The sequence below is a fragment of the Neopelma chrysocephalum genome, unplaced genomic scaffold, assembly GCF_003984885.1.
Source record: "Neopelma chrysocephalum unplaced genomic scaffold, ASM398488v2 Primary Assembly neopelma1_181837, whole genome shotgun sequence".
Classification (NCBI taxonomy): domain Eukaryota; kingdom Metazoa; phylum Chordata; class Aves; order Passeriformes; family Pipridae; genus Neopelma; species Neopelma chrysocephalum.
The window spans coordinates 21,031-47,508 of record NW_020937867.1 but is presented as its reverse complement, the minus strand read 5'-3'; the positions used below and the strand labels follow the sequence as shown (position 1 = coordinate 47,508).

Here is a 26,478-nt window from a genome sequence, read left to right as displayed (position 1 = left end):
GGGGGGCTCCAGAACCTTCTGGCTGGCAGGTGACGCAGCGCAGGGCCATGCACGGCCTCCTCCACTGACTCATCTCGCCATTCCCGAGGCGCTGGCCCGGCCCCAGCTCCCTCCCCACAAGGCCAGCGTGTCCCGGGGATTGTTTTACGGGCAGGCAGGAAGAGCCCGGGAGCAGCTCCAAGGGCCATCCATCACTCCCAACCAGCCAAGCCTCTCGTGATGAAAGGCGGACGGACACTTCCTTGGCAGGGGGACCCCGGAGGCCGCCAGCCCCCTCCCCGCGCCGCCCACACACTGCGGCTGCGTGCGGCCGCCCCAACCCCGGCAAAGTTTCTCGTCCCTTCCCTGGGGCTGCTGCGATTTCCATTAATAGCCAGCTGAGCCTCCCGGCTAAAAATAACCCCCGGCCCTCTTCATAAGGCACCGCCAGCCGCCCCCCGGGCAGCACCACACACCATGGCCGAGCGCCGCGTCCCCTTCACCTTCCTGCGCAGCCCCAGCTGGGACCCCTTCCGCGACTGGTACCATGGCAGCCGCCTCTTCGACCAGTCCTTCGGGATGCCCCACATCCCCGAGGATTGGTACAAGTGGCCGAGCGGCAGCGCCTGGCCGGGATATTTCCGCCTGCTGCCCCGGGAGAGCGCGCTGATGCCGGCCCCGGGCTCGCCCTTCGGGACGGCGCTGAGCCGCCAGCTCAGCAGCGGCATCTCCGAGATCCGCCAGACCGCCGACAGCTGGAAGGTCACCTTGGACGTCAACCACTTTGCACCTGAGGAGCTGGTGGTCAAGACCAAGGATAACATCGTGGAGATAACCGGTGGGTGCTGGGATGGGGGGTCTCTGGGGTCCCTCGAGGGTGCTGGGATGAGGCAGCTGCTCCAGAGCTTGCTGGGGGGGAAAAGGGTGGAAAGGCAACGTAGGGCGGAACAAGGGGTGGGAAGAGAGGGAAGGAAAAGCAAAAAGAGGAGATGGAGGGGACAGGTGGGAGGAGAGGAGAGAGGAGAGGAGAGGAGAGGAAAAAGGGAAAGGGAAAGGAAAAGAGAAGAGGAAAATCAAGGCACAGAGGAAGGCCCAGCACTACAGCTCAGCCTTGGGGTGCATTCACACAGCACAGGGTACAGAGATCCCCCGCCAGCCCCATATATTCACCCCTCGCTGCTGTCCCAGCCAGGACACAGGGAGGGACCCCCTGCCTGTGACCCACAGAGGGATCTGGGGGGTAACAAGCCCCACAGCCCCCACACTCCCCGCAGAGCCCTGGGCAGCTCAGCCAGGGATGCCATGACAAAGTCCAGACCTGTGGCACAAGGCCAGGATGTGCTTCCTGCCACACCAGGATGGTCTGCACGGAGTGGGGGCAGTTCCCCAGCCAGAGGGATTCGGGGTGCAGCCCCAGCAAGAGGAGGGTCCTCCATCTCCAGCCCCACTGGCTGTGGGGCCAGGTGGCTGCTGTTGGGTCCCTTTGGCCACCACCAGCTCCTGGCACCACACTTTGCTCCACTTGAATTTGGGGGATGCTCCCAGAGGGGCCTCACTGCCCCTGGTACCCCACAGCTGCTTCAGGCTCATATTATGGCAAGAAACATCAGGATGGGCAGAATCAGCCCCTCCCTGGTGTCAGGCAATGTCGGGATGGGGTGGGAAGGCTGCCCCCCCTCAGCTGGGTGTTTCCTTTCCAACCATCCCGGGGTTTTGTTTCCTTGCAGGCAAACACGAGGAGAAGCAGGATGAACACGGCTTCATCTCCAGATGCTTCACCCGAAAATACACGTAAGTACCAGGGAGGAGGAGAGTTGGGATCCTGGGCAGCACCTCGATGTCTTTGGGGACCTTTGCCCACCCACCCCCTCAGTGCCCACTGGCCAAACTGGGAGCGGGGAGGCAGCAGTTTGGGGCTGTCACATCCCTGGGAGGTGTAGGTGGGGCAGTGGGTGCTGCGGCCCTGACCCCCCCTCTTCCCCCACAGCCTCCCCCCCGGTGTTGAAGCCACGGCCGTGCGATCCTCGCTGTCCCCCGATGGAATGCTCACGGTGGAGGCCCCCCTGCCCAAACCCGCCATCCAGTCCGCGGAAATCACCATTCCCGTCACCGTCGAGAGCCAAGCCAAGGAACCAGCCAAGAAGTAGGCGGCACCCAGGAGGAGGAAGAGGAGGAGGAGAAGCCGCCGCCGCCTCCACCCCCAGCTGCGCCCTCGCACCCGCCCCCTTTTTACTGTTGATTTTGTACTCGCCCTGTCACCGAGTGCCTTGAATAAATGTGAAGGAACCGACATTATCAGCTGGAATAAAAACTGGTGAAAGAAACTTGTCCCTGTGTGTGTCCCCCGGCAGGGAGGAGCTGCACTGCAGGCACTGGGACCAGAGCACCAGGATGGGGCTGCCTGGGGCCAGTGGGGGGGGTCACCAAGCCCTGCTCAGCACCTGGGGTCAACATCCTGAGTCTCCCTATCCTGGATATCCCACATCCAGGTCTCCAACACCCCAGCTCTTCACATTCCAGCCTCCAGTATCCTAGGTCTTTACATCCCGGGTCTCAAAAATTTCTGGTCTCCAACATCCCAGGCTCAGCATCCCAGGTTTCCACAACCTGGCTCTCCTACATCCCAGGTCTCTCAAATGCCAAGAGAGTCTCACCTTCTTGGGTGCACCCTCAGGGTGCTCAAATGCCCTGGGTCTCACCCTCCCTGGTCTCCACAACGCTGGCTCTCAGCCAATATCAGAATATGTCCTGGGTGACATCCCTGAAAAACAAGCACACACCCCCTGCCCTCTGGGTCACAGGGGGGCCAGAGGGCAAACAGGGGCTTTGTGGGCAGAAGCTCTGCTTGGGGACTCCACAACCCCAGCAATGCAGCCCCTTGAGCCCCAGCCCTGCCATCCAGTGCTCCCCTTTCCTTCCATCCCACTGTGGTGAGGGGCCAGCTGGGGGGTTCAGCTCAGGGGCTGCAGCCATACTGGGGGGCTGGATTGGGGCAGAGGGGGGTCGTGGTCTCGGGTTCAGCCCCAGCTGGCCCCATGCCCCCTGTGCCCCCTGTGCCCCCCGTGCCTCTGGGCAGGACTGGCCCTACATGGCTGAGGTCAGGCCCAGGGCTTCGATGTTCCCACTCTGACAAATCCCACTAATCCCCCCTGAGTCATCCCGGAGGCAGACAGTGACCTGGGAGGAATCTCGCGGCCGCGAGGCCCCTCTTTGGGTTTGGGGGGCTCCACGAACCCCTTCCCCTCCATCCCCTCTGCCCCAGCAGTCTCAGGGGTGAGCAGTCTGGCAGCTCTCAGGCACAATCCCGGGGTCAGTTCCTGCTGCCAGGGGTCACCTGTGTGCCTGGGGGGGCTCCCTATGTGTGTGTGTGTCTGGGGGTGCGAGGCTTTTCCAGCCCGAGCGTGTCTCCAGGGGAAGAAGCCCCTCCAGGAGCATCCCCAGCCCCCTCCCCTCTCTCCCGTGGCCATGCCACAGTGGCTCTCACGTCCCAAAAAGCCGTGGTGAGGGGGCTGTCGGAGCACCACGGCGCCGGGGTGGGGCTCGGGGTGTCCCTCTCTGCGTGGGGGTGCTCGGCGAGCCCCCAGCCCCTCTTTGCCGTCACCCAGGGGTTATTCCCAGCCCCTTCCCGGGGGTGTCGACCCTGCACCCCCGGATCCCTCGCAGGGCGCGTGAGTCAGGGCGCATTTTCCGTTTATAGTTTCCCGGGGAGGGGAGTATTTTTACAGCGTGAGTCACCGCGCGTGTGGCTCCGGGCGGAAAACCATCAGGGAAGGCAGGGAGGGAGGTGGGGAGGCTCCCACACACCCACCCCTGCGGCCACGGGAGCATCCAGGAACCCTCCCCGCGGCTCCCACCTTCCCTCGCCTCTGGCCCGGGAAGGAGCCTGGTGATCCCTTAATCCGCCGGGATCCTCTGCGCCGGCGGAAGGGCGGTGGCCCCCGGGATCAGACACCCGGCTGTTCCCGAGCCCTCCCCACCCCACGGAGCCCCCCAGAAACTCGACACAGGCGATAACAATTAAGCAGCGCTGACGTCAGATCTGTAAGTTTATTTGCTCAATGTACGACGGCTACATAATGACTCACATTCATGATATTCCATCACTGAGGAAAAACTGCTAAGAATGGTCCGTGTGTGAAATAATTCCTTACAGAAACACGGAGTTGGAAAAATAATCACTGATTAGACCTTAAAAATAGTTCACTGCATAACATGACAAAAAGCACAAACAAAGGCTCATTCAAAGAACACAGTCATTGTTCTCCTACACTGTAATAGTTATAATTTCACCATGACGAACACCAGACATTAAGATTAAGCTAACACTGGTGTTTTCTTTTGCTTTTTTTTTTCCTTTTTAAAAACAAAATCATATATAATTGCATGTCACTATAGCAACATCCATAACAGATCAGTTTGTTACGATCACTATTTGGTAGAGCAAACTTTACCCCCGAAAAAAAAAAGGAAAGAAAAATAAATTAAAAAACTTTAGAAAATTTTTGAAGACTATTTTGTCATAGGAATACATAACATCTACAGTATAAGTTAATAAATTTCAAGCTACTGTATAGAAATACGACACTAGCATGCACAATATTGTATCAATAGAGTAATGGAGCAGTAATCATTTCACTGGAGAGACAGTATCATAGGCAAGTGCATCTCTTAAAAAATGAAAGAAACCATTCAAGCTGCTTAAAAATCAAGTCCCTGACCCCCACTCCGTTTTTAGCCCTCTTGTGCCATCTCTCCTGCATAAGTTTCCTAAAGCAGCCAGAGCAAAAGCCAAAAAGAGTAGTAATTTAAAAAAAAAAAAAAGATAGGTTTTGTAATTCCAGTAAATCACTTCCAAATTGTACAGCTGGGACAACACTGCTCACGGGACACGGGGGTCGATGAGAGGGAGGTAAGAAGCCTAAAGCATCTCCCGGTCCCAGCACGCACTGGCACCGCGGGCCCCTCGCCGTGGGATGCTGCACCCCAAATTCCTGCAAAGCGCCTGGGCCTGACTTTGGGTGGATGAATACCGGCCAGAAAAAGCTATTCCAGCACCACTGGGGCAGTGTCTGGGGGCCAAGCATGGCCTGGCCCCGCTCGCTCCCCGGGGAGCCGGGCAGCGGCTTCAGGACAGCGGGGAGGGAGCCGGAGCCGCGTCCCCCCGCACACCCCGGCAGCAGGAGCGGCTGTGCCGTGTGTGCCACACCACGACGCCGTGTCGGGCTGACTCTCAAAGGGACAATGAAAGCCTGTTTCCAAAATCAGACCAATATTTAATAAAGAATAAAAGCACGAGTGCGGTTTCCTCTCACTGCACAGCGTTGGGTGAAGCGCTGCAGGGCGCAGCGCTCTGCGAGCCAGAGAACAGCAGTGAACCTCCAACGACCATGGGAAAATCAAAATCAAAGCTAAACTTACTCAAAATGGGGTAAATATTACCTGCTAAGCAACTCAGATGACCCGTCCCCCACCCCCAGCCAGATCAGACAGACTTGGAAAAGATTTTGCTAAGAAGAGAACTAAGTTCCTGGGCTCCCGATGGTGGATAGAAATGTCTATGATTGTAGCTCTTCCTCTTGAGGAATTTCTCTACCAAATTAGTTTCTAAGCTCCTGAAGTTCACTCATTACACCACAAGCTTCCCCAGGAGAAAGGAAAACGCACCTGGCTTCCCTGGTGACAAACAAGGGAGCCTGGGTGCTGGAGATCTGCTGACAAACCTCATGGTACAGTGGGAGAAAGTCAGGCAGAGTGAAATGGCAGTGCAATCCCTGAGGAAGCAGCTGTGGCACCTTAAACCAGGATGGTCTTTTGAAATACCAAACACAGTACATGACATACAGACCTGAATGCTCATTTTTTTTTAATTTTTTTTTTTATTATTTTTTTTTATTTAAGTGGCATTTTTTCTTTAAGTTTAAACACTTCCCCCTTGTCTAATTAAGTTCTTAAACCTTTTGCTGTGGACTTAAAATAGTTGAAACAGCCGCTAGCCAAGCACCTGTTAAGCTGTTGACCAAAAAACTAGAGCAGCTTTGATGTTCCTCGGGCGGTCGATCTTCTTGCCTTGGGCGACACAGAATAGCTAAAGCCAGTCCACAGGCCAGGACTGCTCAGGAAGGCAAGCCAAAAGAACTAGCAAAAGAAAGAAAAACAGACAATCAAAGGCTTGATGTCATATGGCTGTAATGTAGAAACACTGTAAACTGCAATTTAGTGTTAATACTGTAAGCTACCCTAAGAAATATCTTAACAAGAGGAAAAAAAATAAAGGGAAAAAAAAAAGAAGAGAAAGATTGGATGGCCTAAATCCCGGGGCTTTGTGAGCCCCAAATTGTTTAGTTTTGTTGGTTTTATTTTTAATTCCTTCTCAATTTGGGGATTTGAGGCTGCGCCCTGGCGGGCAGAGCACTGCAGAGAGACGCCCCGTGACGTGGTGCGGACACACACGGCACCTGGACTGCGGAAACAAACGCACGAAGCCTTACTGGAACCACAGAACTCCCTTTTTTTTTTGTTTGTTTTGTTTTTGTCTTTTTTTTTAATGTTTTTGCGTTGCTTTCCTTAAAAACGAGGGCCATTCCATCCACGCAAATTCATCTTAAAACCCTTTTATTTCTAGCAATAAAGTTAAATTAAAGACAGCTCCACTTGTATTAATAATCTACAGAACAGTCCATATGCCAGTGAGGCTGCTATTCCATACCAGCACAGCCAGCCTGACTTCCACTAGTGGTGTTTTGGCAAAAATGTCAACGAGGCAATCAAAGACAGGTTGTGGGGGGCCTCCCTGGGAAGGTGTCCCCTCCCTTTCCCTCCCCCACCCCTGACCCCCCCCCACTCGTGGGAAAAAAATAAAGACTGCAGTAGTTAGCATCAGCGTGCGGCTGCCAGTCCATCGGGGGGTCTAGTTGTTGCCTTCTCCGCCGTCGTCGTCTTGCTGATCGCTCGTCCAGAGCGTTAGGTTGTCGCGGAGGAGCTGCATGATGAGCGTTGAGTCCTTGTAGGAGTCCTCGTTGAGGGTGTCCAGCTCGGCAATGGCGTCGTCGAAGGCCGTCTTGGCCAGGTGACAGGCCTGCTCCGGCGCGTTCTGGATCTCGTAGTAGAAAACGGAGTAGTTAAGCGCCAGCCCGAGCCGGATGGGGTGGGTGGGCTGCATGTGCTCCTTGCTGATCTCATGGGCTTCGCTATAGGCCTTCTCCGAGGACTCCACCACGGTCGCCCTCTTCTCGCCGGTGGCCACCTCGGCCAGGTAGCGGTAATAGTCCCCTTTCATCTTCAGGTAGAAGACTTTGCTCTCGTACTGCGTCTCGCTGCAGTTCTTGATCAGGTAGTTGTCCAGCAGGCTCAGCACATCCTGGCACACTGCTTCCAACTCCTTCTCGATCTTCTCGCGGTAGGCACGGACCATCTCGATCTTCTTCTCGTTCCCATCGGCAGAGGTCTTCTGCTCGATGCTGCTGATTACTCGCCAGGAGGAGCGCCGTGCCCCCACCACGTTCTTGTAGGCCACGGACAGCAGGTTCCTCTCTTCGTTGGACAGGGGCTCGTTCAGCTCCGTCACCTGCATGGATAGAGGGAGAGACAAGAGAGACACTTGGGTTAAGCCCCAGTCACTTGACACTCCCATCATTTGCTTGGGTGCTCCTGTGAGTCTCTCATGAGAGACAGGAGGCAGTTGGCTTGCAAAGTCCTGCTCTGTCATCCAGCATCTGCTCCCATTGCAGCAGGAGCCAGATAGGAAATCATGCCGTGGTTCAGTCCCCCATGAAAAAGGGGAGTGGGTTCATTTCGAAGTATTGTCCATCACGCATTTTCCAGAATGAGAAAAATCTTCTAGGAAAGAGATGCCTTTTATCTGTGGGAGGAGAGTCAGGCTCTGTGATGCGGTGAGAGGGACAATCAAAGCAAGAGGGAGAAGATGGTCCAGGGTTACGAGCTAGCCACATGGACTGACACCACCAGAGCTATGGGGTGTTCACCTCTTCCACCTCCCATGAGCACAGGCTGTGTTTCTGAGACACCCAAAGAATGTATAGATGGTACAACTACAGCTGCCTCAGGCATCTGCACAGATAAGGACTTAAGGCTCACATGGCGAGGGTACATCCTTCCCACCTGGGATTTTCCTCACTGAGGTTACAGTGTCAATGCACAGCGTCACCTGCCTCACGTGCTGTGACAACAGACGGATTACGGAGACGACAGCACAGAGTGATCTCAGTTACCTTGGAAGCATCACACTTGGTATCACAATAATCCCATTCCAGCTCCCGCAACACTGGAGTGGAGCCATCTGGGCAGCACCTCTGGCCAAGTGCCTCATGGCCCTGCCTCATGGGCAGGAAGGGCTCACATCCCCCTTGACTCTGAGCCCTGTGTGTGGGTCTCTGCACCCCTGGAGCAGACAGGACACAACAATAGCTCCACTGGGATGGTTTCAGCTGCCAAGTGGCACTTTGAGCCTGGGCATGGCTGTTGTCCCCATGCCCTGGGAGCACACTGCCCCACCACATCCACACCCTGGGCACGGCCACTTGGGAAGCCAGCCAGCAGAGCAGGAACCTGTGAGCCTCCTCACGGCACTCAGGGATTAGGTAATGGTTTGGATGTGAAAGGCTTCTGCAAATACTGAGTCACTCTAACAAGGATCTGTAAGGACAAGGTTTGCTCTGGACCCAGATAACCATGTTTATGGTGGGGATCAGCAGGCCAACAGCTCCTGCTGGAAGGTGGAGGATGGCCCAGCCCAGGACCTCACTTGAGTGGCCTGGAATGACTCACACTTGCTCACACTGTATTGACCTGCTCATTCCAACAACGTTCACTCCCCCTGCAGCTCTTCAGCCATGCCCTGGCTGATGTCTCCGCCCAAAACCAGGCTACAGCTAAGCTTCAATTTCCCCCACAGCAAGCAGAGTCTCTGATCTCTGATCTGGACCCCCCCTACTTCTTTCTTCAAGGCAGAGGAGCAAGAAGAGCCTCCACTCCCACCCCTGCTGTTGTTTGGACGTGTGTTGCTCCACAGCCTGGCAGGGGAACAGCAAACAGCCCCTTTCTGTATGGAAGAGGGTCTCACAGTGCAAACCAGCACAACTGCTTCTGCTCAAGGGTAGAAGGTGGCGGAGGGATGGGGCAAATGGGTGTCATGTTAACAAGGACAGGATCTCCTGTGACTATCAGCAGTCTCCAGGAGCACAGGACAAGGAGCATGGGGCAGAGTGCCAAGGTAGCTCCCAGCGTTCCCGCCCAAGGTAAGCAGGGCAGCGATGCCCGGGCCATCCGGCAGCTCCCGGTGCCAGAATAACCCTCACCCCCCCTCTCCCAGCCAGGCTAACGACAGCTGTTTAACCACACAGCCCTGGGATCCCTGGGATACGCTGCTCCCGCACTGAGGCCTGACCACAACTGAAATACCCGTGGCAGGTCACTCAGGCACTGTCCCCAGCCCGCCTGGTGCTGCGAGGGCAGAGGTCTCTAGAGATCTGCATTTTTACAGAATGACTCCCTTCATTCTTCCCCCTGAGGGACACCTGCACAAACACACATTAAAGTTCCTCTGAAGTTAAAGCCATCTTTGGAGGACACTGGAGCACAAAAAAGGTGTCCCCCTGCCCCAGAGCCTATGGATTGCCTGTCCTTGGAGATATTCAAAGCTTGATCAGGATACTCGGGGTCTTCTCCCCACCTAAGCTGTTCTGCTTTGAGTGAGGGATTTGGGCCTAGGAACATCCAGGAATCCTAGCCTGAGTTATTCTCTTGCCTTCCAGCTGTAAATGGAGTGCCCAGCCATACAAGAGACTCACTGACTCCAACAGTTTTCAGTCCTGACAGAAGTTGTGGAGGTGGATAACCCCATGAGGTCTTGCTTTTAGCAAGGTGCCCCCTGAGTGGAGATACCAGTTTTTAAGTGAGGACCAAGCAGGTGATTTAAAGCTGCCCCACAGCCACGTCTGCAGATATGTATCACTGTAGGAAGAAGCAGATTTACCTCCTCTCACCAGAAGAGTCTTGCTGGAGGATAGATTTATTAAAACTACAGGGAGTTTCGTGGGATTAGCTTTGCCATAAACATTTTAAATTTGAAGCTATTAAGGATTACGGAGGAAAGTTGCCTGTCAAAATCCTTTCAACAAACTGGCTGACAGATGGAAGGTACACCTGTGGAGACAGCAGATTCCCCCAGGGAGCTCACAGAGAACTTGCAAAAGCAGAAAGGGAGCCTTGTTAACCATGTCACTGCTTCCTAGTGGTACCCAGGCTCCCAGGAAGGAGCACTGCAGAGACATGGCCAAGGTGTAACACAGGTGGGGACAGGGACTGCATCCCTCAGCACTAGGAGAGGGAAGGGAAGAGGCTGCAGTCCCACACATTTCAGTCTGTGACTGAGCTGAGGGAGGAAGAACAGAAAACCATCTGGCATTTGCATTCCCAGCAGGAAGAAAATGCAAGATGCCCAGGACACAAGATATTGGACAGCAGGGTACACTTAGCTGCCTTATTAGCTGCCTTATCAGAGTCAGTGGAAGGTGGAAAAGATGTATCCCAGGTTCAGCTGCCTTTGAGGACATCCCTGCCCTCTGTCTGACCAGAGCTGCTGCCACCTCTTCAGAACTGATTTTTTTCTTACACAGCAGGATACCAACACAAAATGAGTTCAGTCAAGCCACAGGCTAAACAGCAGGCTCAATTTATAGCATTGCACTGAAACACCTCTGGTGTAACATCAATAAGGCAACATCCTGCATCAGGCCTGGATCACACTGCAGCAGTCATATTACAAGCCCTTTTGGAGGGCAGAACCCTCCTCCTTCTTAACTCAGACCCTGGAGAGGTCTCACTTCCCTAAAGAAGGGCAGTACCCTGATCAGGTCCCCTGATGCCATTCCCAGTACTGTTACATGGAGTCAGAGACTTCAAATAGCCAAAGGAAAATCTCACTTTGGCATAGGAGGCCTTGGCAGGAACACAAAGCCATGAGCCTCTGGCTGGAGGTCTACCTGCTCTCTGGGAAGCTCAGTCAGTTTGGAGTTTTACTTCCCTGAACAACAAAACTTGCTTCACAAATCTCAGTAACTGTCCAGCCTCATCTCACCCTTGTGCCCCTGGAGACTGGGGAGAGAGGGCAGGAGATGCATGTGGCTGAAATGGAGTCAAGCCCTGGATGTGGCATAAATGGCCAAGCACAAAGAGCTAATCCACATGCTGGAAACCTGATAGGGGAAAGTCTTTTAGCTATCTTGGAACAAAAAAAAAAAAAGGAAAACACAAGTGCCAGGAGCCTGACCTTTCACACACTGCACAAGGACACCTGGCCAGGGAGCGCAGGGAGCTTGGCATGGAGCAGTCCACACTGCCTGCTTTGGCTGGGAGGCACGTTCCACCACCAAGCTTGAGGACACTGCCAGTTCCAGTCTCGCCAGTTCCCACAGCCTTTGATGGCACAGCGTCTGCACCACCAAGACTCAAGTGCCCTAAAGCCACAGGGAAACTCTGACAGTTCCCGTTGGACAAAAACTACTGGAAGTTTAACATTTCTGCTGCTTGGGAGTCCAGAGGTTCGTACAAATCCGAGCCCTCTGATTTGCAACAAAGCACTGCAGAGGCGGCACCATCTCGGAAAAGGCTTTCCTGACTTCTCCACTCCAGCTGGAGCTCTGACTCAGCGCTCTGCCCAAAACCTGGCAGGCTCCCGGCATGCCCAAGGATCACATTGCAGCCAGGGAAGGCTCAGCCTCATGCAGAGAAGCCAGGGAGCAAGCACAGCTTTACCTGCCCCTAATGTCAAGGTACATGAACTCCAAAAGCCCAAGGGTTGGTCCTATTGCACTTTCTTTCCAGAAGCATCTTAATTAGCAGGCCTGTGTGAGACCCAAAGGGAAGGCTTGCTCCCAGACAGTGGCAGGTTAGTTTGCTTACAGGGCTTATTCCAGGACTCCCATCCTCCACTCCTCACCATGCATCAGTAGGTGTGAGTACAACATGAAATGATCGTTTTTGAGGACCCTTCAGCAGCTGCCATGGAGATCCATCACAGGACTGAGTTCTACCTGTTTATCCTTACACACTTTTCACTTAGTTTGATAATTAAGTACCCACCCATTTATGGCTCCTGCCTAGCTTTGATGTCTTATCTTAAAGCAAACAGCACAGCAAGCTGAGAGGACCCAGAGATGCTTCCCTGGAGAATACCATCAACATCTGACAGTTCAACCCATGTTATAATCATCAACACTTGCTTTTCTGATCCCCAGTCCCTGAAGACATCACATATCTACAAAGGAGCCAAGCTTTCCTGGAGGGAGACAGATCATGAGAACTCAAACTGTTCACTGAGAACAGCTTTTAAAGATCACCAGAGCCCCTCTCCTACCAGGATACACAACATCCATCTCCTCCTCAGCACTCGTGTTTTCTCTCTTCTATCTACAGCTCCTGGACCATGTAATTAAGTCTGTTATCTCTCCACACAAACCCCAGCAAGCACCTTGTTTTCCTTCACATGCAGCTCCTTAGTCACTCTGAAGTGCCTAAAGGTCCCCTTTCTGTTTTGTTTTTTAGAACAAAAATGTGCTTTTGAAACAATGTTCTGGTCTAGTCCTACCACCAAAACTCTTACTTTATCTGAAGCCACTGGCAATTGGAACAACCAGCAGGCAACCCCTTCAGGCTCAAACAGCACATAAATACTCATGACCTGCAGCCACACCATCTACCCCCCCATCTCTAGCTGCTGTCTCATAATGGGACCCCAACACCCATCTGCAAGGACAACAGGACATAGCCTCAGGCTGCGCCAGGGGAGGCTCAGGTTGGACATGGGAAGAATTTCTTCACTGAAAGGGCTGTCAGGCACTGGAATGGGCTGCCCAGGGAGGTGGTGGAATCACCATCCCTGGAGGTGTTTAAGAAACAACTAGGGGTGGCACTCAGTGCTCTGGCCTAGTTGACAAGGTGGGGATTGCTTAAAGGTTGGACTCTGTGATCCTGGAGGTCTTATCCAACCTTAATAATACTCTGACAAGCCCACCTCCAGCGGCCCAAGTGCTGCCATTCTGGAAGTACGTGCCAGAGACACCACCTGGTTTTTCTGTCCCCAGCTCCCTCTAACTTCTGAAGAAATGACTGCCCTCAAGCACATCAAAATGACACCATTACCCTGTGTCTTGATGACAGTCACGACTCGATGTTGCACAACCTTGTCAAGAACAGCCTCTCCCCGCGCGCTCCAGAGCGAGCTGTCCTGCGACACCATCGCAGCACTCGGAAAGATGCTTTTCTTAAGCACTGTCCTACTTTGGCAAAGTAGGCGTGTGTTAAACTAGACCTAAATCTAAAATCTTGCCAGATTGGTTTGGGTTCTTTTCCCCTGCTGCCCAGCCTTCGCCCCCATGTCGTACTTCCAAAGTGGAAGTCACACCGTAACTGCTTCTCTCCTTGCTGGCCCCTTCCACTGTCCTCTCTGCTCGTGTTTTATCTCAGCATGACACGGGGGATTTTGGGCTGTAGGTTGAACCCTTCCTCACATCCCAGACAAGCACACACAGGCTGTGGGCAGTCACAAGTTCCCCACTGCCTTCTCCATTGCCTGTTTCACTATGAATAATCACCTGTTAGTTCTCGTTTTTCAAGCTGGCTGGGTCAGCTCCCATCACAGGACAGTGGCTGACGGCACATGGGATGGTTCTGCCACATTTCAAATTGTTCCCAGTGCATCAAGGCAGTGTCTGCAGAGACTGTTTGGTGCTTGTAGCCCAACTGGATCTCAGAGGCTACTCAGCACCCCAGACACTGATTAGGATTTCTGCATATTCCTACAGTTAACAGCGGCTTTCATCCCACTCTGCAGCCTTTATTACTTAAGGCAACTTTGAACCACCCAAGGCAAAGTCTTCAAACTGGGAGACATGAAAACCAAGAGCTCATTTATTTCATTGGCCTCTATAGCTTAACAGTTGTTTAAGCCAAGGTGAATGTTATCACACTGCACTCAGGCTTGATCAGTCCTTGGGGCCTGCACTCCTCCTACTCCAGTTTCAGTGTGGCCGTGATGGATTTCAGCTAGAGAAAAAACGCAAGTTTCAACTACTTGGGTCATTTCTGCACATAAAAGGTCAAAGGGAGTCAAGGTGAGAAAACCAGTGAGAGCAGCAGAGCTCTGAGCTGCTCCATTCTGTTTGGCAGCAGCATTTCGTGTACCAGCCCTTATCTGCAGCGCTGCAGTCCCAGCATTCGGTCTAACAGCTCCAGTTTCTCCTGCAGCAGAACACCTGGGTGCCATTGATTTGCCTCACCGACTTCATCTGCAGCTTCTGAGATAAGGCAACCACGAGGGAGCATCCGCCTGCCTTCCAGGCACATTCCTAGACCCTGCAATCTGCCATGGCTATTGTTGACAAAGACCAGCCCAGACACATCCCAATAACCAACTGGAAGGAACAATCCTGGCCTCCCAGGGTCATGTAAAGTGTGGAGCTACAAACCATTTCTGAGTTAGCACTGCACAGGAGCTGCTCCTCTAGCCAGTGTGTGCTTTTTGAGCCAGGAAGGAATTATGCCCAAGTTTTCTTGTCTTCCTTATTAACACCCAGATTCTTGTTAGCCTTAGTGACAGGCTATTAAACAAGACGAAAACTGGCTGTAGGACAACTTGTTTCACCATCTTGCTGCCATTACCTGCCTTGTACTTATAAAAACTCTCAGGAAAAATAATCGACCTCTGTTGGCCTAGTGCCTTCCAGCCACCAGATGGAGAGAACAGCAAGTCCAACCACATCAGTCCCAGCACTTCAGAGGACTGTCACTCAAGGGCTCATCACACGGTCTCTGGCAGATGGGATACCAGCACCTTTGCCTGCTAACTACAACACAACAGAAGGGATGCCAAGCTATTCCTTCCCCGGGATATGGCAGGCTGGCAAGCATCATCTGCCCACTGCTGCGTTTCTGCGAGTGCCTCAGCAGCAGCCCAAGATCACCATCACCCTTCTCCATCATCCAGCAACATGGGGAGCTCTCCTGCCTTGGATTAGCTGCCCTGTTTGCTGCTGATAGGCCTTTTTTCCAAGCTTTCTGCAAAGCACATGGAAGACCAGGGCTTTGCACACCACTGACTTGAGAGCTTGGACGTGCCCTTGAAGCACGCCCAAGTTTTAGGAGCTCAGAGTTGATCCACTGATCCCTTTGGAAGGAGAATGACAATTCATGGTTGCTGTAGGCTCTTCTGGGCTGCATCAGGCTTCTCCAGGTGTGAGCTGAAGGGCTCTTCAAGAGTAACTGCAGCTCCTTCCTCAGCAGCATTTCTGTACAAGTTTAAAGACTTGATTTTTTTTTTTAATTTCCATTGGTGCATTATTCCTCAGAAGAGTCCATCTACTCACAGGCTTTTGAGCTGAAGCAGCCATCCATGGGATGGCCACTGGTCATTTCTAGAGTCTTAAGACTTGGTCAACGCAGAGAAAGACTTTTTTTCATCCCCTCCAATTTATGGCAAAACAAACTCAAGCTAGACAGACTCCAGGGACTCCAGCACACAAGCAGGGACACTCTAGATAAATGCACCAAGTTTCATGTGGGAAGGGTGTTTAGTGCTGTTGGGAGCATGAGCTGCTTAAAGATTACCTCACAGCTTCTAAGAGTACTAATCTGGCTCAGATCTTAGGGCTCTCCTGCTCACCTCCAGCCCCACTGCCAGGCAGGAAGAATCCTGCCACCAGATCATCAAATCCTCCCTGCAGAGTCAAGTGCTAGGGCTGGTCCTTAATCAGGGGCTCAAAAAATGACAGCGTTATGCTGTGCCCATGACCTCTACTCAGCTGAGCCAAGTAGAGAAAGGAGAGATGAGGGGTCACGGACAGGACACGCTCAGAAAGGTTGAGAGCAAGTTCTGGCTGCTGGGAAAGTCTGCTCCCAAGGTCTGCTGGAGCAGGATGAACCTGGCAATTCCTGGCTGCTGGCATGGCAGAGCCACTTCTGCCATGGCAGCTGCAAGCTGCTGCTCCAAAGGGTGAAATGGGAGAAGCTGCAGCCATGCAAAACTCCCTGCAGTGACCACATCCATTTTTAACCACTCTGTCACTGCCCCAAACACTTTGTGAACTTCTGCTTGTTGCACATCAAGGTAGGGTTCTGGAAATATCAATAAAAAACCCTCACAAGATTTTTGCTCTAGGTCTCTTGGTCTGCAGATCCAGCAGTTCCTTGGTGTCTCAAATGTGTTTTGCTAGATTAAGCAAGAGACTTCCCAGAACACCCAGGTGGACTCCAGCATGCCAGCTCCATGACAGGTTTGATTTCTGCCTCCATGAGTAAGGTGATTATCCCTCCAGATGTGCCTTACCCTCCCACTGCTTCAGGGATTTCAGGCTTGATCTTACACACCTCTACCAAAGACGATTTTATTTAATTTCTTAAATGAACTTGCAGAACAGAGGATAGTCAAGTTTTTGCTCTGGCAACCTTTTGGAGCACTGCAGCCAATTTTAAATTACAAGGAGGGTCACTTTACTATCCTAGATCCAACTGTGGGTTTAACTACCCTTGCCTGGCTCCAGCCATCTCCTCCCAGACCTCTTTTGAAGCCCAAGGGACTACCACCCCACAGATTTAATCTCAGTTCATCACAGGTGACAGAACCCCTCGGGCGCCAACGTCTTGACACCACCAAATGCAAGAAGCCAAGCTCCCACCTTCAAGGTAATGAAATATTCATCCCACGTAACAAAGCCCAACAGCATAAACAGGCAAAGCTCCAACGCCTGCCCCAGCTGGGTGTAAATCAAAGGCTGTTAATCTTCCCCAAGTTCTCATTCACTGCTGAATACTAAGCATTAGTCTTTTACAAGCAGAGATCTCCTACAGCAATTGTCGAGCATGTCTGTTAGCACACGGCACACCAACAGCTTCTCCACCTACTATTAATAAACTTTATGCTCCTGAGCACCACAACTGTCCAAATAACGTGTCCATCAGCGGCCTCATTAGCACTGAAGCCGAGTCTTCTCACTGGTGTTTTCCTAGAGCCTTGCTGAAGCCAGGCTCAACCTCTTAGAGAGGAATCAGAAGCACACTGACATGCCACGTAGCTTTGCCTGGTACGTAAGCAAAGATACATCCCGAGCAAGCCAACCCATCCAGCGAGATCAGAGGGAATTTGCAAACAATTAAGGAATGGTTTGTACTTGGAGTCCCTGCAGACTCGTCCAAGTGCAGCTGCCTCAAACACCCATAGACGGACTCAATTCCAACATCTCCTTTATAGAAGAAAAACATTAAGTACTCTAATCCCTAATCTGGGGATCACTTTAAGGGAATCTCACGCCATCATCAGTGACATGTTCTCTAGTTACTCTCCTACTGCTATTAACTAATGCACTACCCTTGGTCACTAGATCAGTAGCTTGGGACTAAAAATCAGGTTTGTTAATACCTAATTGAGCATGTGCTGGGTCATGCCCAAGATGTGACTACATCTGGGTTAGCACAGAAAAACCTGACACTGGGGGAAGTTTGCCCTTAAATAGGCAGACAAAGGCTTTTGTTTCGCCAGTTACACGAAGGCTTTGCTTTTGAGACAGTCTTGTCAGTGTTCCCTGCAGCCCGAGGATTGCTGCCTCATCATTTCAGCTCCATTTTCCAGAATTTACTATTTCCAGCGTTTCCAGACCCTACCAAGTAAACCAGCCCTGCAACCAGAGTGAAGATCAAGCCCCAGCAGCTCCCAGGGCTTCAGCCCACTGGAGAGGCTGGAGATGTGCAGCAACTCGGGCTGGCTGTCATTGTGCACTCGCAGAAGCCGGACAAAGCCATCCTGCTGCCAAGCTCCTCCCCCAGAGCCACGGGTGGGAATCCAGCATCTTGACATCTGGACTCTGGAGCAAGGAGTCAAGCCCAAAGAGCAGAATGAAAGTCATTTTGTCCCCATTTTCCTGCATTTTAGGATGGGAGGAAGGACTTTGCTCATTACATCAAGCAGCCAGGGGAAGAAATATGAGAAAGCTGGCTGTGGCAGCACTGTCTGTGTGCAGCTGACACGCCACCCAGTCACAAAAACCCCACAGGAAGGTTGTGGGTCCACATCCTTCCCCTTTCCTGCCTGCTCCAGACCAACGCCCCCATAGCTGCCCAAAGGGATGTGGGGAGGTGGGAGGTTGCAGCAGCAGAGACCAGGAAGGACCTCAGCAGTGCAGATGCACAGCCCACGTTTTCACCACTGTGCTCCCTCGCAGGGTCCTCCACCCCCCGTGAGTGAATGCTCAGTGCCCTCAGACAGCACTCTGCAAGCCGTGGGCTGCATTCCCAAAAGCCATTTTGTCTCCATGGGGAAAGAAGAGTGTCTCCACCTGCAGTGACCAAAAGCTGCACCATCAGGAGCGCAGGCAAAGCCTGGCAGCGCATTTTATCTCAGTACCACCAGCATGAAGCGAACCACAGCCATTTATCTGAACGGCTTCTCAACTCAAGGTTTCAAAGGTTGAAAGACAAAGCCACTGTACCTTCACCAGCACAGTGACAAATCCACAGCTACTTCCCTTTGTTTTAGCTGGTTTCCAAGCTATTGCCTTCCAGTGGTGACCATCACTAAGAGAATGGAGTAAATACTACTGTTTTCACTCAATTTTTGCTTTCCAGACAAGGCAGTTGCCATGAACTGAATGGCAGTTGCCATTTTCCAAAAATGGCAGTTGCCATTTCTCTGCAGTCATGTGAATCTAACAGGAGGGAGTGAGACTTCAGCCAAGGACTAGTTAGGTTAGTTACCTTCCCAGTAAAGAATAGAAGTTGTTGAAGGCTTTCAGCCTCCCAGAAAGAAATGACAAAGGCCTGGCCAGCGAAGGAAGGAAGGTCTAAGCTGGCTCCAAAGCAGTTAGCATGGAAATGCTTGTAACAGCATTAGCTTCGGAAAAAGCTGTCTTGAGCTGCAGAGCACTGAAGCATAGAACACCTGGAAGCATCCATGGTGTGTCAGCTACCTCAGCCCCACATCACAGCTTTGCCACAGTGAGGTGGAAGATGGTGCCTGTATCCCACCAAGACTGTCAACGGAGAAGTGCTTGGGAAGCCAGGCAAATCCTGTTCCACTGTGCTTTGTACTGCAGTTATTCCAATATGCACTCATGTTTTGCTGTCAGTCACAGCTCAGGAGGTAGAAGTGGGCAGAACAGCACAAGGCAGAGCCCTAAATGCCCCAGGCATCAACTCACCTGAGGAAAGGCTCCCTTGGGTCACACCATAGGCATTTTCCAATGCCTCTTCTTCCATACCTGCCTCTGAGCAGCCTGGTGTCTGGCTGGGACACACCAAGCAGCCAGTTCTAGTCTGAACCAGTCTGACAGTCCTCTTTGCTCTTCCCTACCAGACTGGAATTGAGCTCCCGACTCACCTCTGCCAAGGGAGAGGAGCAGCACCAACAAGTCCAGCAGTGCTCCACAGCCAAGGACATGTCTGAGCTCAGACAAAGCCACCTCCCAAGAAGCAGCTGGTTACTCAAGCACTGGCAGTTGGACACACAAAAGCCTGGATTCTTTATTTTTCCTAAATATATACATACAACTTCTGTGCATTTGTTTGCACGTGGTTTACTTGGCATGAAGCTGCTCCAAATAGAAGCTGAAGAGTTCAGTCATAGAATTGGTGCCTTGGACCCTGTCAGATGTGTCACCATCCATGCAGGTTTCCCCAGATGTCAAGTCATGGCTACCACTCTCCTCTCCAGTCCCTGCTCCATCAGCTGCACCCTGAGCCATGTTTCTCCTTGTATCCTCAAGAGTCACAGCTCCATTCCTAACTACAGGCTCTGCAGAGATAGTAGAAATACAGGCTCTGAAAAATCCTTTTCCTTAGGATTGTCACCTTGGGGTCACTCACCAGCCAGGGAACAAAGCCCTGGCCCAGCCTAGGCCTCCCCATAGGCTACTGGGGACCATTATGTTGCTCTTACTCCACCTCCCTGATCTTAAGCTCTGCAAGGCTGAGGCTTCTTATTCCTACCTGGAAAGCCAAGCTGAGAATGCTCCTGACCAGCCCTAATGCTGTTGGCCCAGCCACAAGAGAACAGCTTAGAATGAAGTGGTTCAGTAATACACAGTGAAGAAGAGACGGCACAAAGGAAAAAATATGGTGGGGGTCCTCAAATTAAGGAAAATCTTAATTCTACCAGCCACAGAAGGTGAAGAAGAATCACGTTCCTCATCTCCCTTGATCACAATCCAAATCCCAGCAGATATATCACAGTTTTTTGGGCAGCCCTCACTGCTCCTGCAAGCACCATCCAGCACATCCATGAGAACTGCTAAAAGGATGTCAAAGACATCATCCAGGTCAGATGAGACAAGCCAAGAACAATGTACATGCTCCAGAGGCACAGGAGTTTTTAATCCAGAAAACACTTCTGGAGGTGAAGCTCTGTGGTTGCCCCTAAATTGCTGTTCCTGAAGCTTCTAGCAAGCCCAAGTTCACATCATCAGTGTCCACAGAGTCTATTCCAGGGAGCAATTTTGGGATCAGCTTGTGAACGCAGGTTGGGCAGACAGGGCTTATCCATGGCCATTATGAAGCTTACTTGGTGTACCAAAAAATGGAGTCTCCTGTGAGCCAGCCATCTTTACCCACAAGAAGCAGTACAATAAAGGTTAAAAAACCAAATTTAAAAAATTCAAGACAACTCCCACCAACCTTTTTTGCACTTTCATGGCTAGGCATCATCCAACAGATCTACAGGCCAAGCCCAAATCATCCAAGAGCTCTTGGAGAGCCCTTGCCCAAGAGCATTACTGTTTCCATGTACTCAGACAGGATTCAATAGCTACATTCTTCATCATAGTTTAGTTCAAGAAGAGCTATTTCTAATCAAATCCACACCTGGTTGTTACACGTGGCCAACAGAGAGAAATCCTGAGCATGGTCTCATAAGTCAGTGACTCTTCCTAAAACTCACAGATAAGGACTTAACAGGAGCTCAAAGAGGAATTTCTAAGAGCTTGAGCTGCTGAAGAGTGGGCAGTTAATACAGCTGATGTGCACACTGCCCACGGCAGTCATGTACAGGGCATGTTGGTACCTCTCCAGTGTATCATGAAGCATTACAAGGTGGGAAGGGCAGGAGTTCCTGACAGCCACCCTCCTGTCCTGACCCTGCAGACCTCCACAAAAGAAGCCCTGCTCCCTGCTCATCAGTTGTGCTGTCTCAAATCCCTACCACCACTGCAATCCACTGGTGACCCAGGAGGCACCAGGGGGCTGAGCAGCATTCAAGACACCTGCATGAGGGATGGTGGCAAGAACATCGATGCAGTCACTCGGTGCCGACATCAAATGACTGCAACATTCACCTCGGCACTGGAAATGGTTTTTCCAAAGCCTTCTCCAGCCCCCCTGGGAAGTGCTACTACAGCAGCTCGTGCTCCTTGCTCCCCTCCCACCATCACAGATGGTCTGCCCAGCACTCCTCCTGGAGAAGCCTTTCCACCTCACCCTTTTGTCTGTCTATGCTGCGAAGCAGAAGCAGCTAATCAACCCTGCTCCACTCCCGCAGGACTCTCCAGATAGGATGGGTTTGTGTTACTACCCTGTTTTCCAAGGGCAAGCCTGCCGTCTGTGTGAAGCCCCACTATCTGTGCTAACCTGGTCACTGGATGTGGGGGGTGATAACCTGCCTGGCTGGTGACCAACATGGCAGAAGCCCACATACCCCATGCCAGGGAAGGCCTGCAATTCCCCATCCTCCACCCACAACTGCCATTTACTGCATCAAGTTGTGGTGTCTAAAGCTTGGAGCAGCCATCTGCTTTCTGGCATCTCCAGAATTCCCCCCTCCACATCCACCACAGATGATGGTCCTCACATACAGCACAGCATCACCCTCTGCAGAGGTTGGGTCCCCAAAGTCAAGTGAGGTGTTCCCCTCACAGGGGACCCCAGGTCTCTGCCATATGGTCCCACACCTACATCATACATAGGTGCAATGTAATAATGCTTCCCTCACCCTTTTTAAAGGCGACTTACTTCCTGCAAAAGTTACTGCAATCATGTTCATTCACTTGCACATCCCCCCACCCTGAAGGTCTACAGGCAGGCACGTGCTCTGCTCCCCGGGCAGCACCAGCCAGGGGCTTGGCAGGGCTCCACCTCCGGAAAGCCTCCAGCAGCACCAGTCTCCCCAGCTAATGGATATCGATCCCCAGCCCTGGCATGGGGTCAGGCGGTAAAGCTCTTCCTGAAGCTGAACCAGACAGAAATGCATCTTGCTTCACCCACTGGCACTGTGGGCAGTGAAACCCCAGTGAGCAAGGCCAAGGCCTGACCAGCGGGCACAACCACCACCCTGGGGACCAGCAGAGAGCCTTCCTGCCCCCCAAACACCTTATAGGGATGACAGTACCCCCAGACAGCACTGAGGTGACAAGGGACGTGACCAAGGTCATGCAGCCATACCCTGGATCAATGGACCTGGCCCCACACCCTTCCCAGCTGTGGCATCACCTCTGGTAGGCAATGTGACCATCTGTTGTGTTTTACTGAGACTCCACAGTAAACCTGTCCCTTTGGGGGGCTGGAGGAGCATCCTGCTCCCACAGCAGCAACATGACTGCAGGTAGGACAATTAGGAGCACTAGCAGCTGGCACTTGCAGGAGGGAAGGAGCTAGAACTTATTATATATAAATACTATTTAAGAGAAAATATTGTGATCCAGGACATCACTGGATGAATCAGCACACAGCAAGAGCCCCAGCACACGTGTCAAACCATTAAAACAGGCATTCAGCACAGTCTCCCAAGCAGGCAAGGCTGAAGCTCAACAACCCACTTAGCTGCCCCACATCACCACCAGTGAGATCAAGCTGCAGGAAAATGAGCCTTTTTTATGCCCACCATTCCCACAACAGGTTTTAAAGGAGAGCCATCCTTCATTTCTCAGCAGGGTGCCAGGGAAGCAGGCAGAGGGCTCGGTTTGGAGGGCAGGATGGCTCTGCATCACCTTCGCTAGACGCAGCCCGCATGCTCTCTGCTACCGCCTGGGTGCATTGCAGCTTGGACCATGGCATATGACATCACTAGGCGTTGCTACGGAAATGAGTGCGAGGTCATCAGCCTCCCGCACAACCGGGGCTGGGGGCTGGGAGGCACAGGGGTAACCGGCTGGGACATGCCCACCGCCGCCGGACCGGCCGTGCCGGGGTTCGGGCAGCGCGGTGCAGGAATGAAGAACAAAGCTCTGCCTTTTGTTTGCCGGGGACGGGAGGCGTCAGCGCTCCCGCTGGGAATCGTTTCCTTACGGCCAAACTACACGGCAGCTGATAAGCGGCGTTAGCCCGGGTTACTGTTTCACCAGGGCCTGTAAGGACTAGCAGGAAAAATCGTATATATGATCGCTAGAAACGCCTTGGGTTTGAACAGCCAGCCCGGGTAAGCAGGTTAGGGAAATTCACACTGCAACACGCCCGGCCGTGTGTCCCAGGCAGATCCCTGCTGGCTTTGTCACGGCGGCTGTATTATCCGTAGGAAATGAGCTGTAGGATCTGCTCACACAGCAGGCTTGGCTTTAAAATGAATAGATGCCGCTATCAGAAAATGGTATAAAAGCCACAGTGCAGCAGAGGGACAGCCCGGCTGGTTTAATGTGATAATATCTCGTCCCGATTATCCGTATTTCATTCCTTGATAAGACATCTCCTCCCTCCCTGGGCTCGGGCTGTGACAGTTTTGTCTGTTTGATAAATGCAAGGTTATTGACAAAATGGTGCAATCTGGGCAAACAGAGCTGCACCCACGGCAGACTGCGACATTCCCAGATCAGCATTCACTTTTCATCAGCCGGGGAGGACACCCCAGCTCCCAGCAAAGGTTCAGACCTGACTAAGAAGACAAACATAAAGAACAGTTTTCCCCTTTAAAGCACCCCCTCCCTCCCTCCACCCAGTCTAGCCTCTCTGCAATATGACAAATGCAGAATCTTCTGGAATGACTTGATCCTGCCTCCCACGATTGCTTTGTTTGCAAGATCAGATCAGAGATATGTTTTTTTTTCCCTTCTTATATTGTCAAAATGTCAGTATTGAAGGGGAGCGTTCAGTGTCACAAATCAGATCAGCCTGCTATATGCAGAGTCTTTATTTTAAGAGCGTGAAATGAATACAACATGACTCAATTCATAAATCTCCAACCAAGAGCAATAAAAATAAGGGCTTTGGCAGTGAAAGGGCTCCTGATCTCTGGGGTCAGGGGCACACACCATCCCCAGTGACCACGCGTGGGAAGGGATGCACGGGGAGGTATTTTGGCAGCGGGGAGAGGTGTGGACACAACCCCCCCCCCCACTGGGTCCCCCACTGCCTCCCCCCGCTGGGACCCGAGCCGGTGTGACCCCCCCAGGGAGCACCACACCCCCGGGCTGGCTCCTCTGCCCCCCCACGCCAGGGCAGGGCAGGGAGGGGGGCACGGGAGAGGATGTGTGGGGCAGGCAGGGGGGCCTGGTGTGGGGGGAGAGAGGGGATGGGGCTGGGAGGTGATGTTGGGGGACTGCAGGGCAGGGGAGGCAACGCGTGGGGGTTCTAAGGCAGGGAAGATGATGCGAGGGTGCTCCAGGGCAGGGGGCAGCTAAACAGGGGAGAGGGGCAGGGGAGGCAATGCATGGGGGTTTAGGGCAGGGGGAGAATGAGAAGGAGGCTCTAGGGCAGAGAGGGGAGATGTGCGGGGCTGGGTGGGGGCCCCAGAATAGGGGAGAGGATGAAGGGAGGGCTCTAGGGCAGAGAGAAGGGGATGTGTGGGGCTGAGAGGGGGCCCCACAATAGGGGAGAAGACGAAGGGGGGGTTCTAGGGCAGAGAGAGGGGGATATGTGGGGCTGGGTGGGGACGCCGGAACAAGGGAGATGATGATGGGGGGTGTTTAGGGCAGGGGAGCAGGGTGTGGGGGGCTAGGGGAGGAGCCCCAGAACAAGGGAGCAGGATGCGGGGGCGCTGGATGGGGGGCTCTAGTGCAGGGGAGAGGATGCGTGGGGGGGCTCTAGGGCAGGGGACGGAGATCGGGAGAACAGCAGAGCATCCCTGCGCGGGGAAAGACAACGGGAACGGGACCCAGGCGGGGGGGTGTCGGGAGGGCGAGGGGCCGGGGCCCGCACACCCCCGCGGCCCCCCCCTGCCCGAGCCCCCCCCACCCACCGCGGGGGCCACGCGGGGAGGGCGCGGGGCGGCAGGAGGAGGAGGAGCTGTGTGCGCGTGTGTCTGTGTGTGTGTGAGCGGGGGAAGCCCGACGGCCGCGGGACGGGACTCACGTTCTTCATGGCGGCCGCCATGTCGTCGTATCGCTCGGCTTGCTCGGCCAGCCGGGCCTTCTGCACCAGCTGCTCGCGGTCCACCATCTTCGCGGGGTCCGGGAAGGGGGGAAGAAGGGGGCGAGGAGGCTGCGGGCTCCGGGAGGAGGAGGAGGAGGAGAAGGAGGAGGAGGAGGAAGGAAGGAAGGAAGGAAGGAAGGAAGGAGGAGGAGGAGGAGGAAGAGGAGGACAGGCGGGCGCGGCGGTCTGGGCGCTGCTGCGGCTGAGGCGGCTCCGGCGGCGGCGGCTGCGCCCGGTGCTGTGCGCGCGCCGCGGGCCACCACAACCCCCCTGCGCGCGCCCCGCCCCGCCCCGCCTCTCTTCGCCGCTCCGCCCACCCCTGGCGCGCGCGGGGCACGGCGGGGGATGGAGTCCGCGGGGCGGGGACGATACCGGGATTACACTGAGCTGTCTACACTGCGAGGACTACATCTCCCGTGATGCCTCGCGGCAGGGCCCGCCCCCCTCGCCCCGCCGGGCCCCGCCCGTGCTGATTCACCGGGGCCCGGCCCGGGTGGGCCGCGGAGGGCGCGGCCGGGGCCGGGGGGAGCGGGGGCGAGGGGGGGACCCCACCGGGGCCACCGCGGGACGGAGGGAGCTGGTCGTGGTGCGGAGCAGCGCGGGGCACGGGACGCGCTCACAGCCTGGTGTCACCACAGCCCTGACCCGCTCGCAGCGTGGGCTCACAGACTGGACCCATTCAGAGCCCACGCACACCACACACAGCCCGTGCCCACCGTGCCCACTCACAGCCTGGTCCCATCACTGCCCTGACCCGCTCACGGGCTGGACTCAGACTGGACACACTCACAGGCCACACACACCATGCACAGCCTGTGCCACCTCATAACCCAGAGCCACTCACAGCACAGTCCCACTCATGGCCCAGACCTGCTCACAGCCCTGATCTGCTCACACCCTGGTCACACTCACAGCCTGGACCCTCTCACAGCCCAAACCCACTCACAGCCTGGTCCTACTGGCAGCCAGATCCCACTCAAAACCCTGATGTACTCACAGCCCAGATCCGCTCACAGCCCAAACCCACTCACAGCCCAAACCCACTCACAGCCTGGTCTCATTCACGACCCAGATCCACCCACAGCCCAGACTTACTCACAGCTTGGACCCACTCACGACCCACCCAGGTCCACTCACATCCCAATCCCACTCACAACCCTCATTCACTCA

At 53.7% G+C, this 26,478-nt stretch overlaps 2 protein-coding genes across 2 annotated transcripts; one reads left to right on the top strand and one right to left on the bottom strand.

Annotated features, from left to right (window-relative positions):
* Nucleotides 1–297: 297 nt before the first annotated feature.
* LOC113962500 (heat shock protein beta-1) lies at nucleotides 298–2,303 on the top strand. The gene is made up of 3 exons (XM_027673252.1): nucleotides 298–817; nucleotides 1,707–1,770; nucleotides 1,967–2,303. Exons 1-3 carry the CDS (start codon nucleotides 457–459, stop codon nucleotides 2,124–2,126), a joined length of 585 nt encoding a protein of 194 aa, XP_027529053.1. The 5' UTR covers nucleotides 298–456; the 3' UTR covers nucleotides 2,127–2,303.
* Nucleotides 2,304–4,007: 1,704 nt separating this feature from the next.
* On the bottom strand, nucleotides 4,008–25,529 carry LOC113962499 (14-3-3 protein gamma). Its single transcript, XM_027673251.1, has 2 exons — nucleotides 25,249–25,529; nucleotides 4,008–7,543 (listed from the first exon to the last, which is right to left on the bottom strand). The coding sequence occupies exons 1-2, from the start codon at nucleotides 25,333–25,335 to the stop codon at nucleotides 6,887–6,889; spliced, it is 744 nt and encodes a 247-aa protein (XP_027529052.1). The 5' UTR covers nucleotides 25,336–25,529; the 3' UTR covers nucleotides 4,008–6,886.
* Nucleotides 25,530–26,478: the final 949 nt, after the last annotated feature.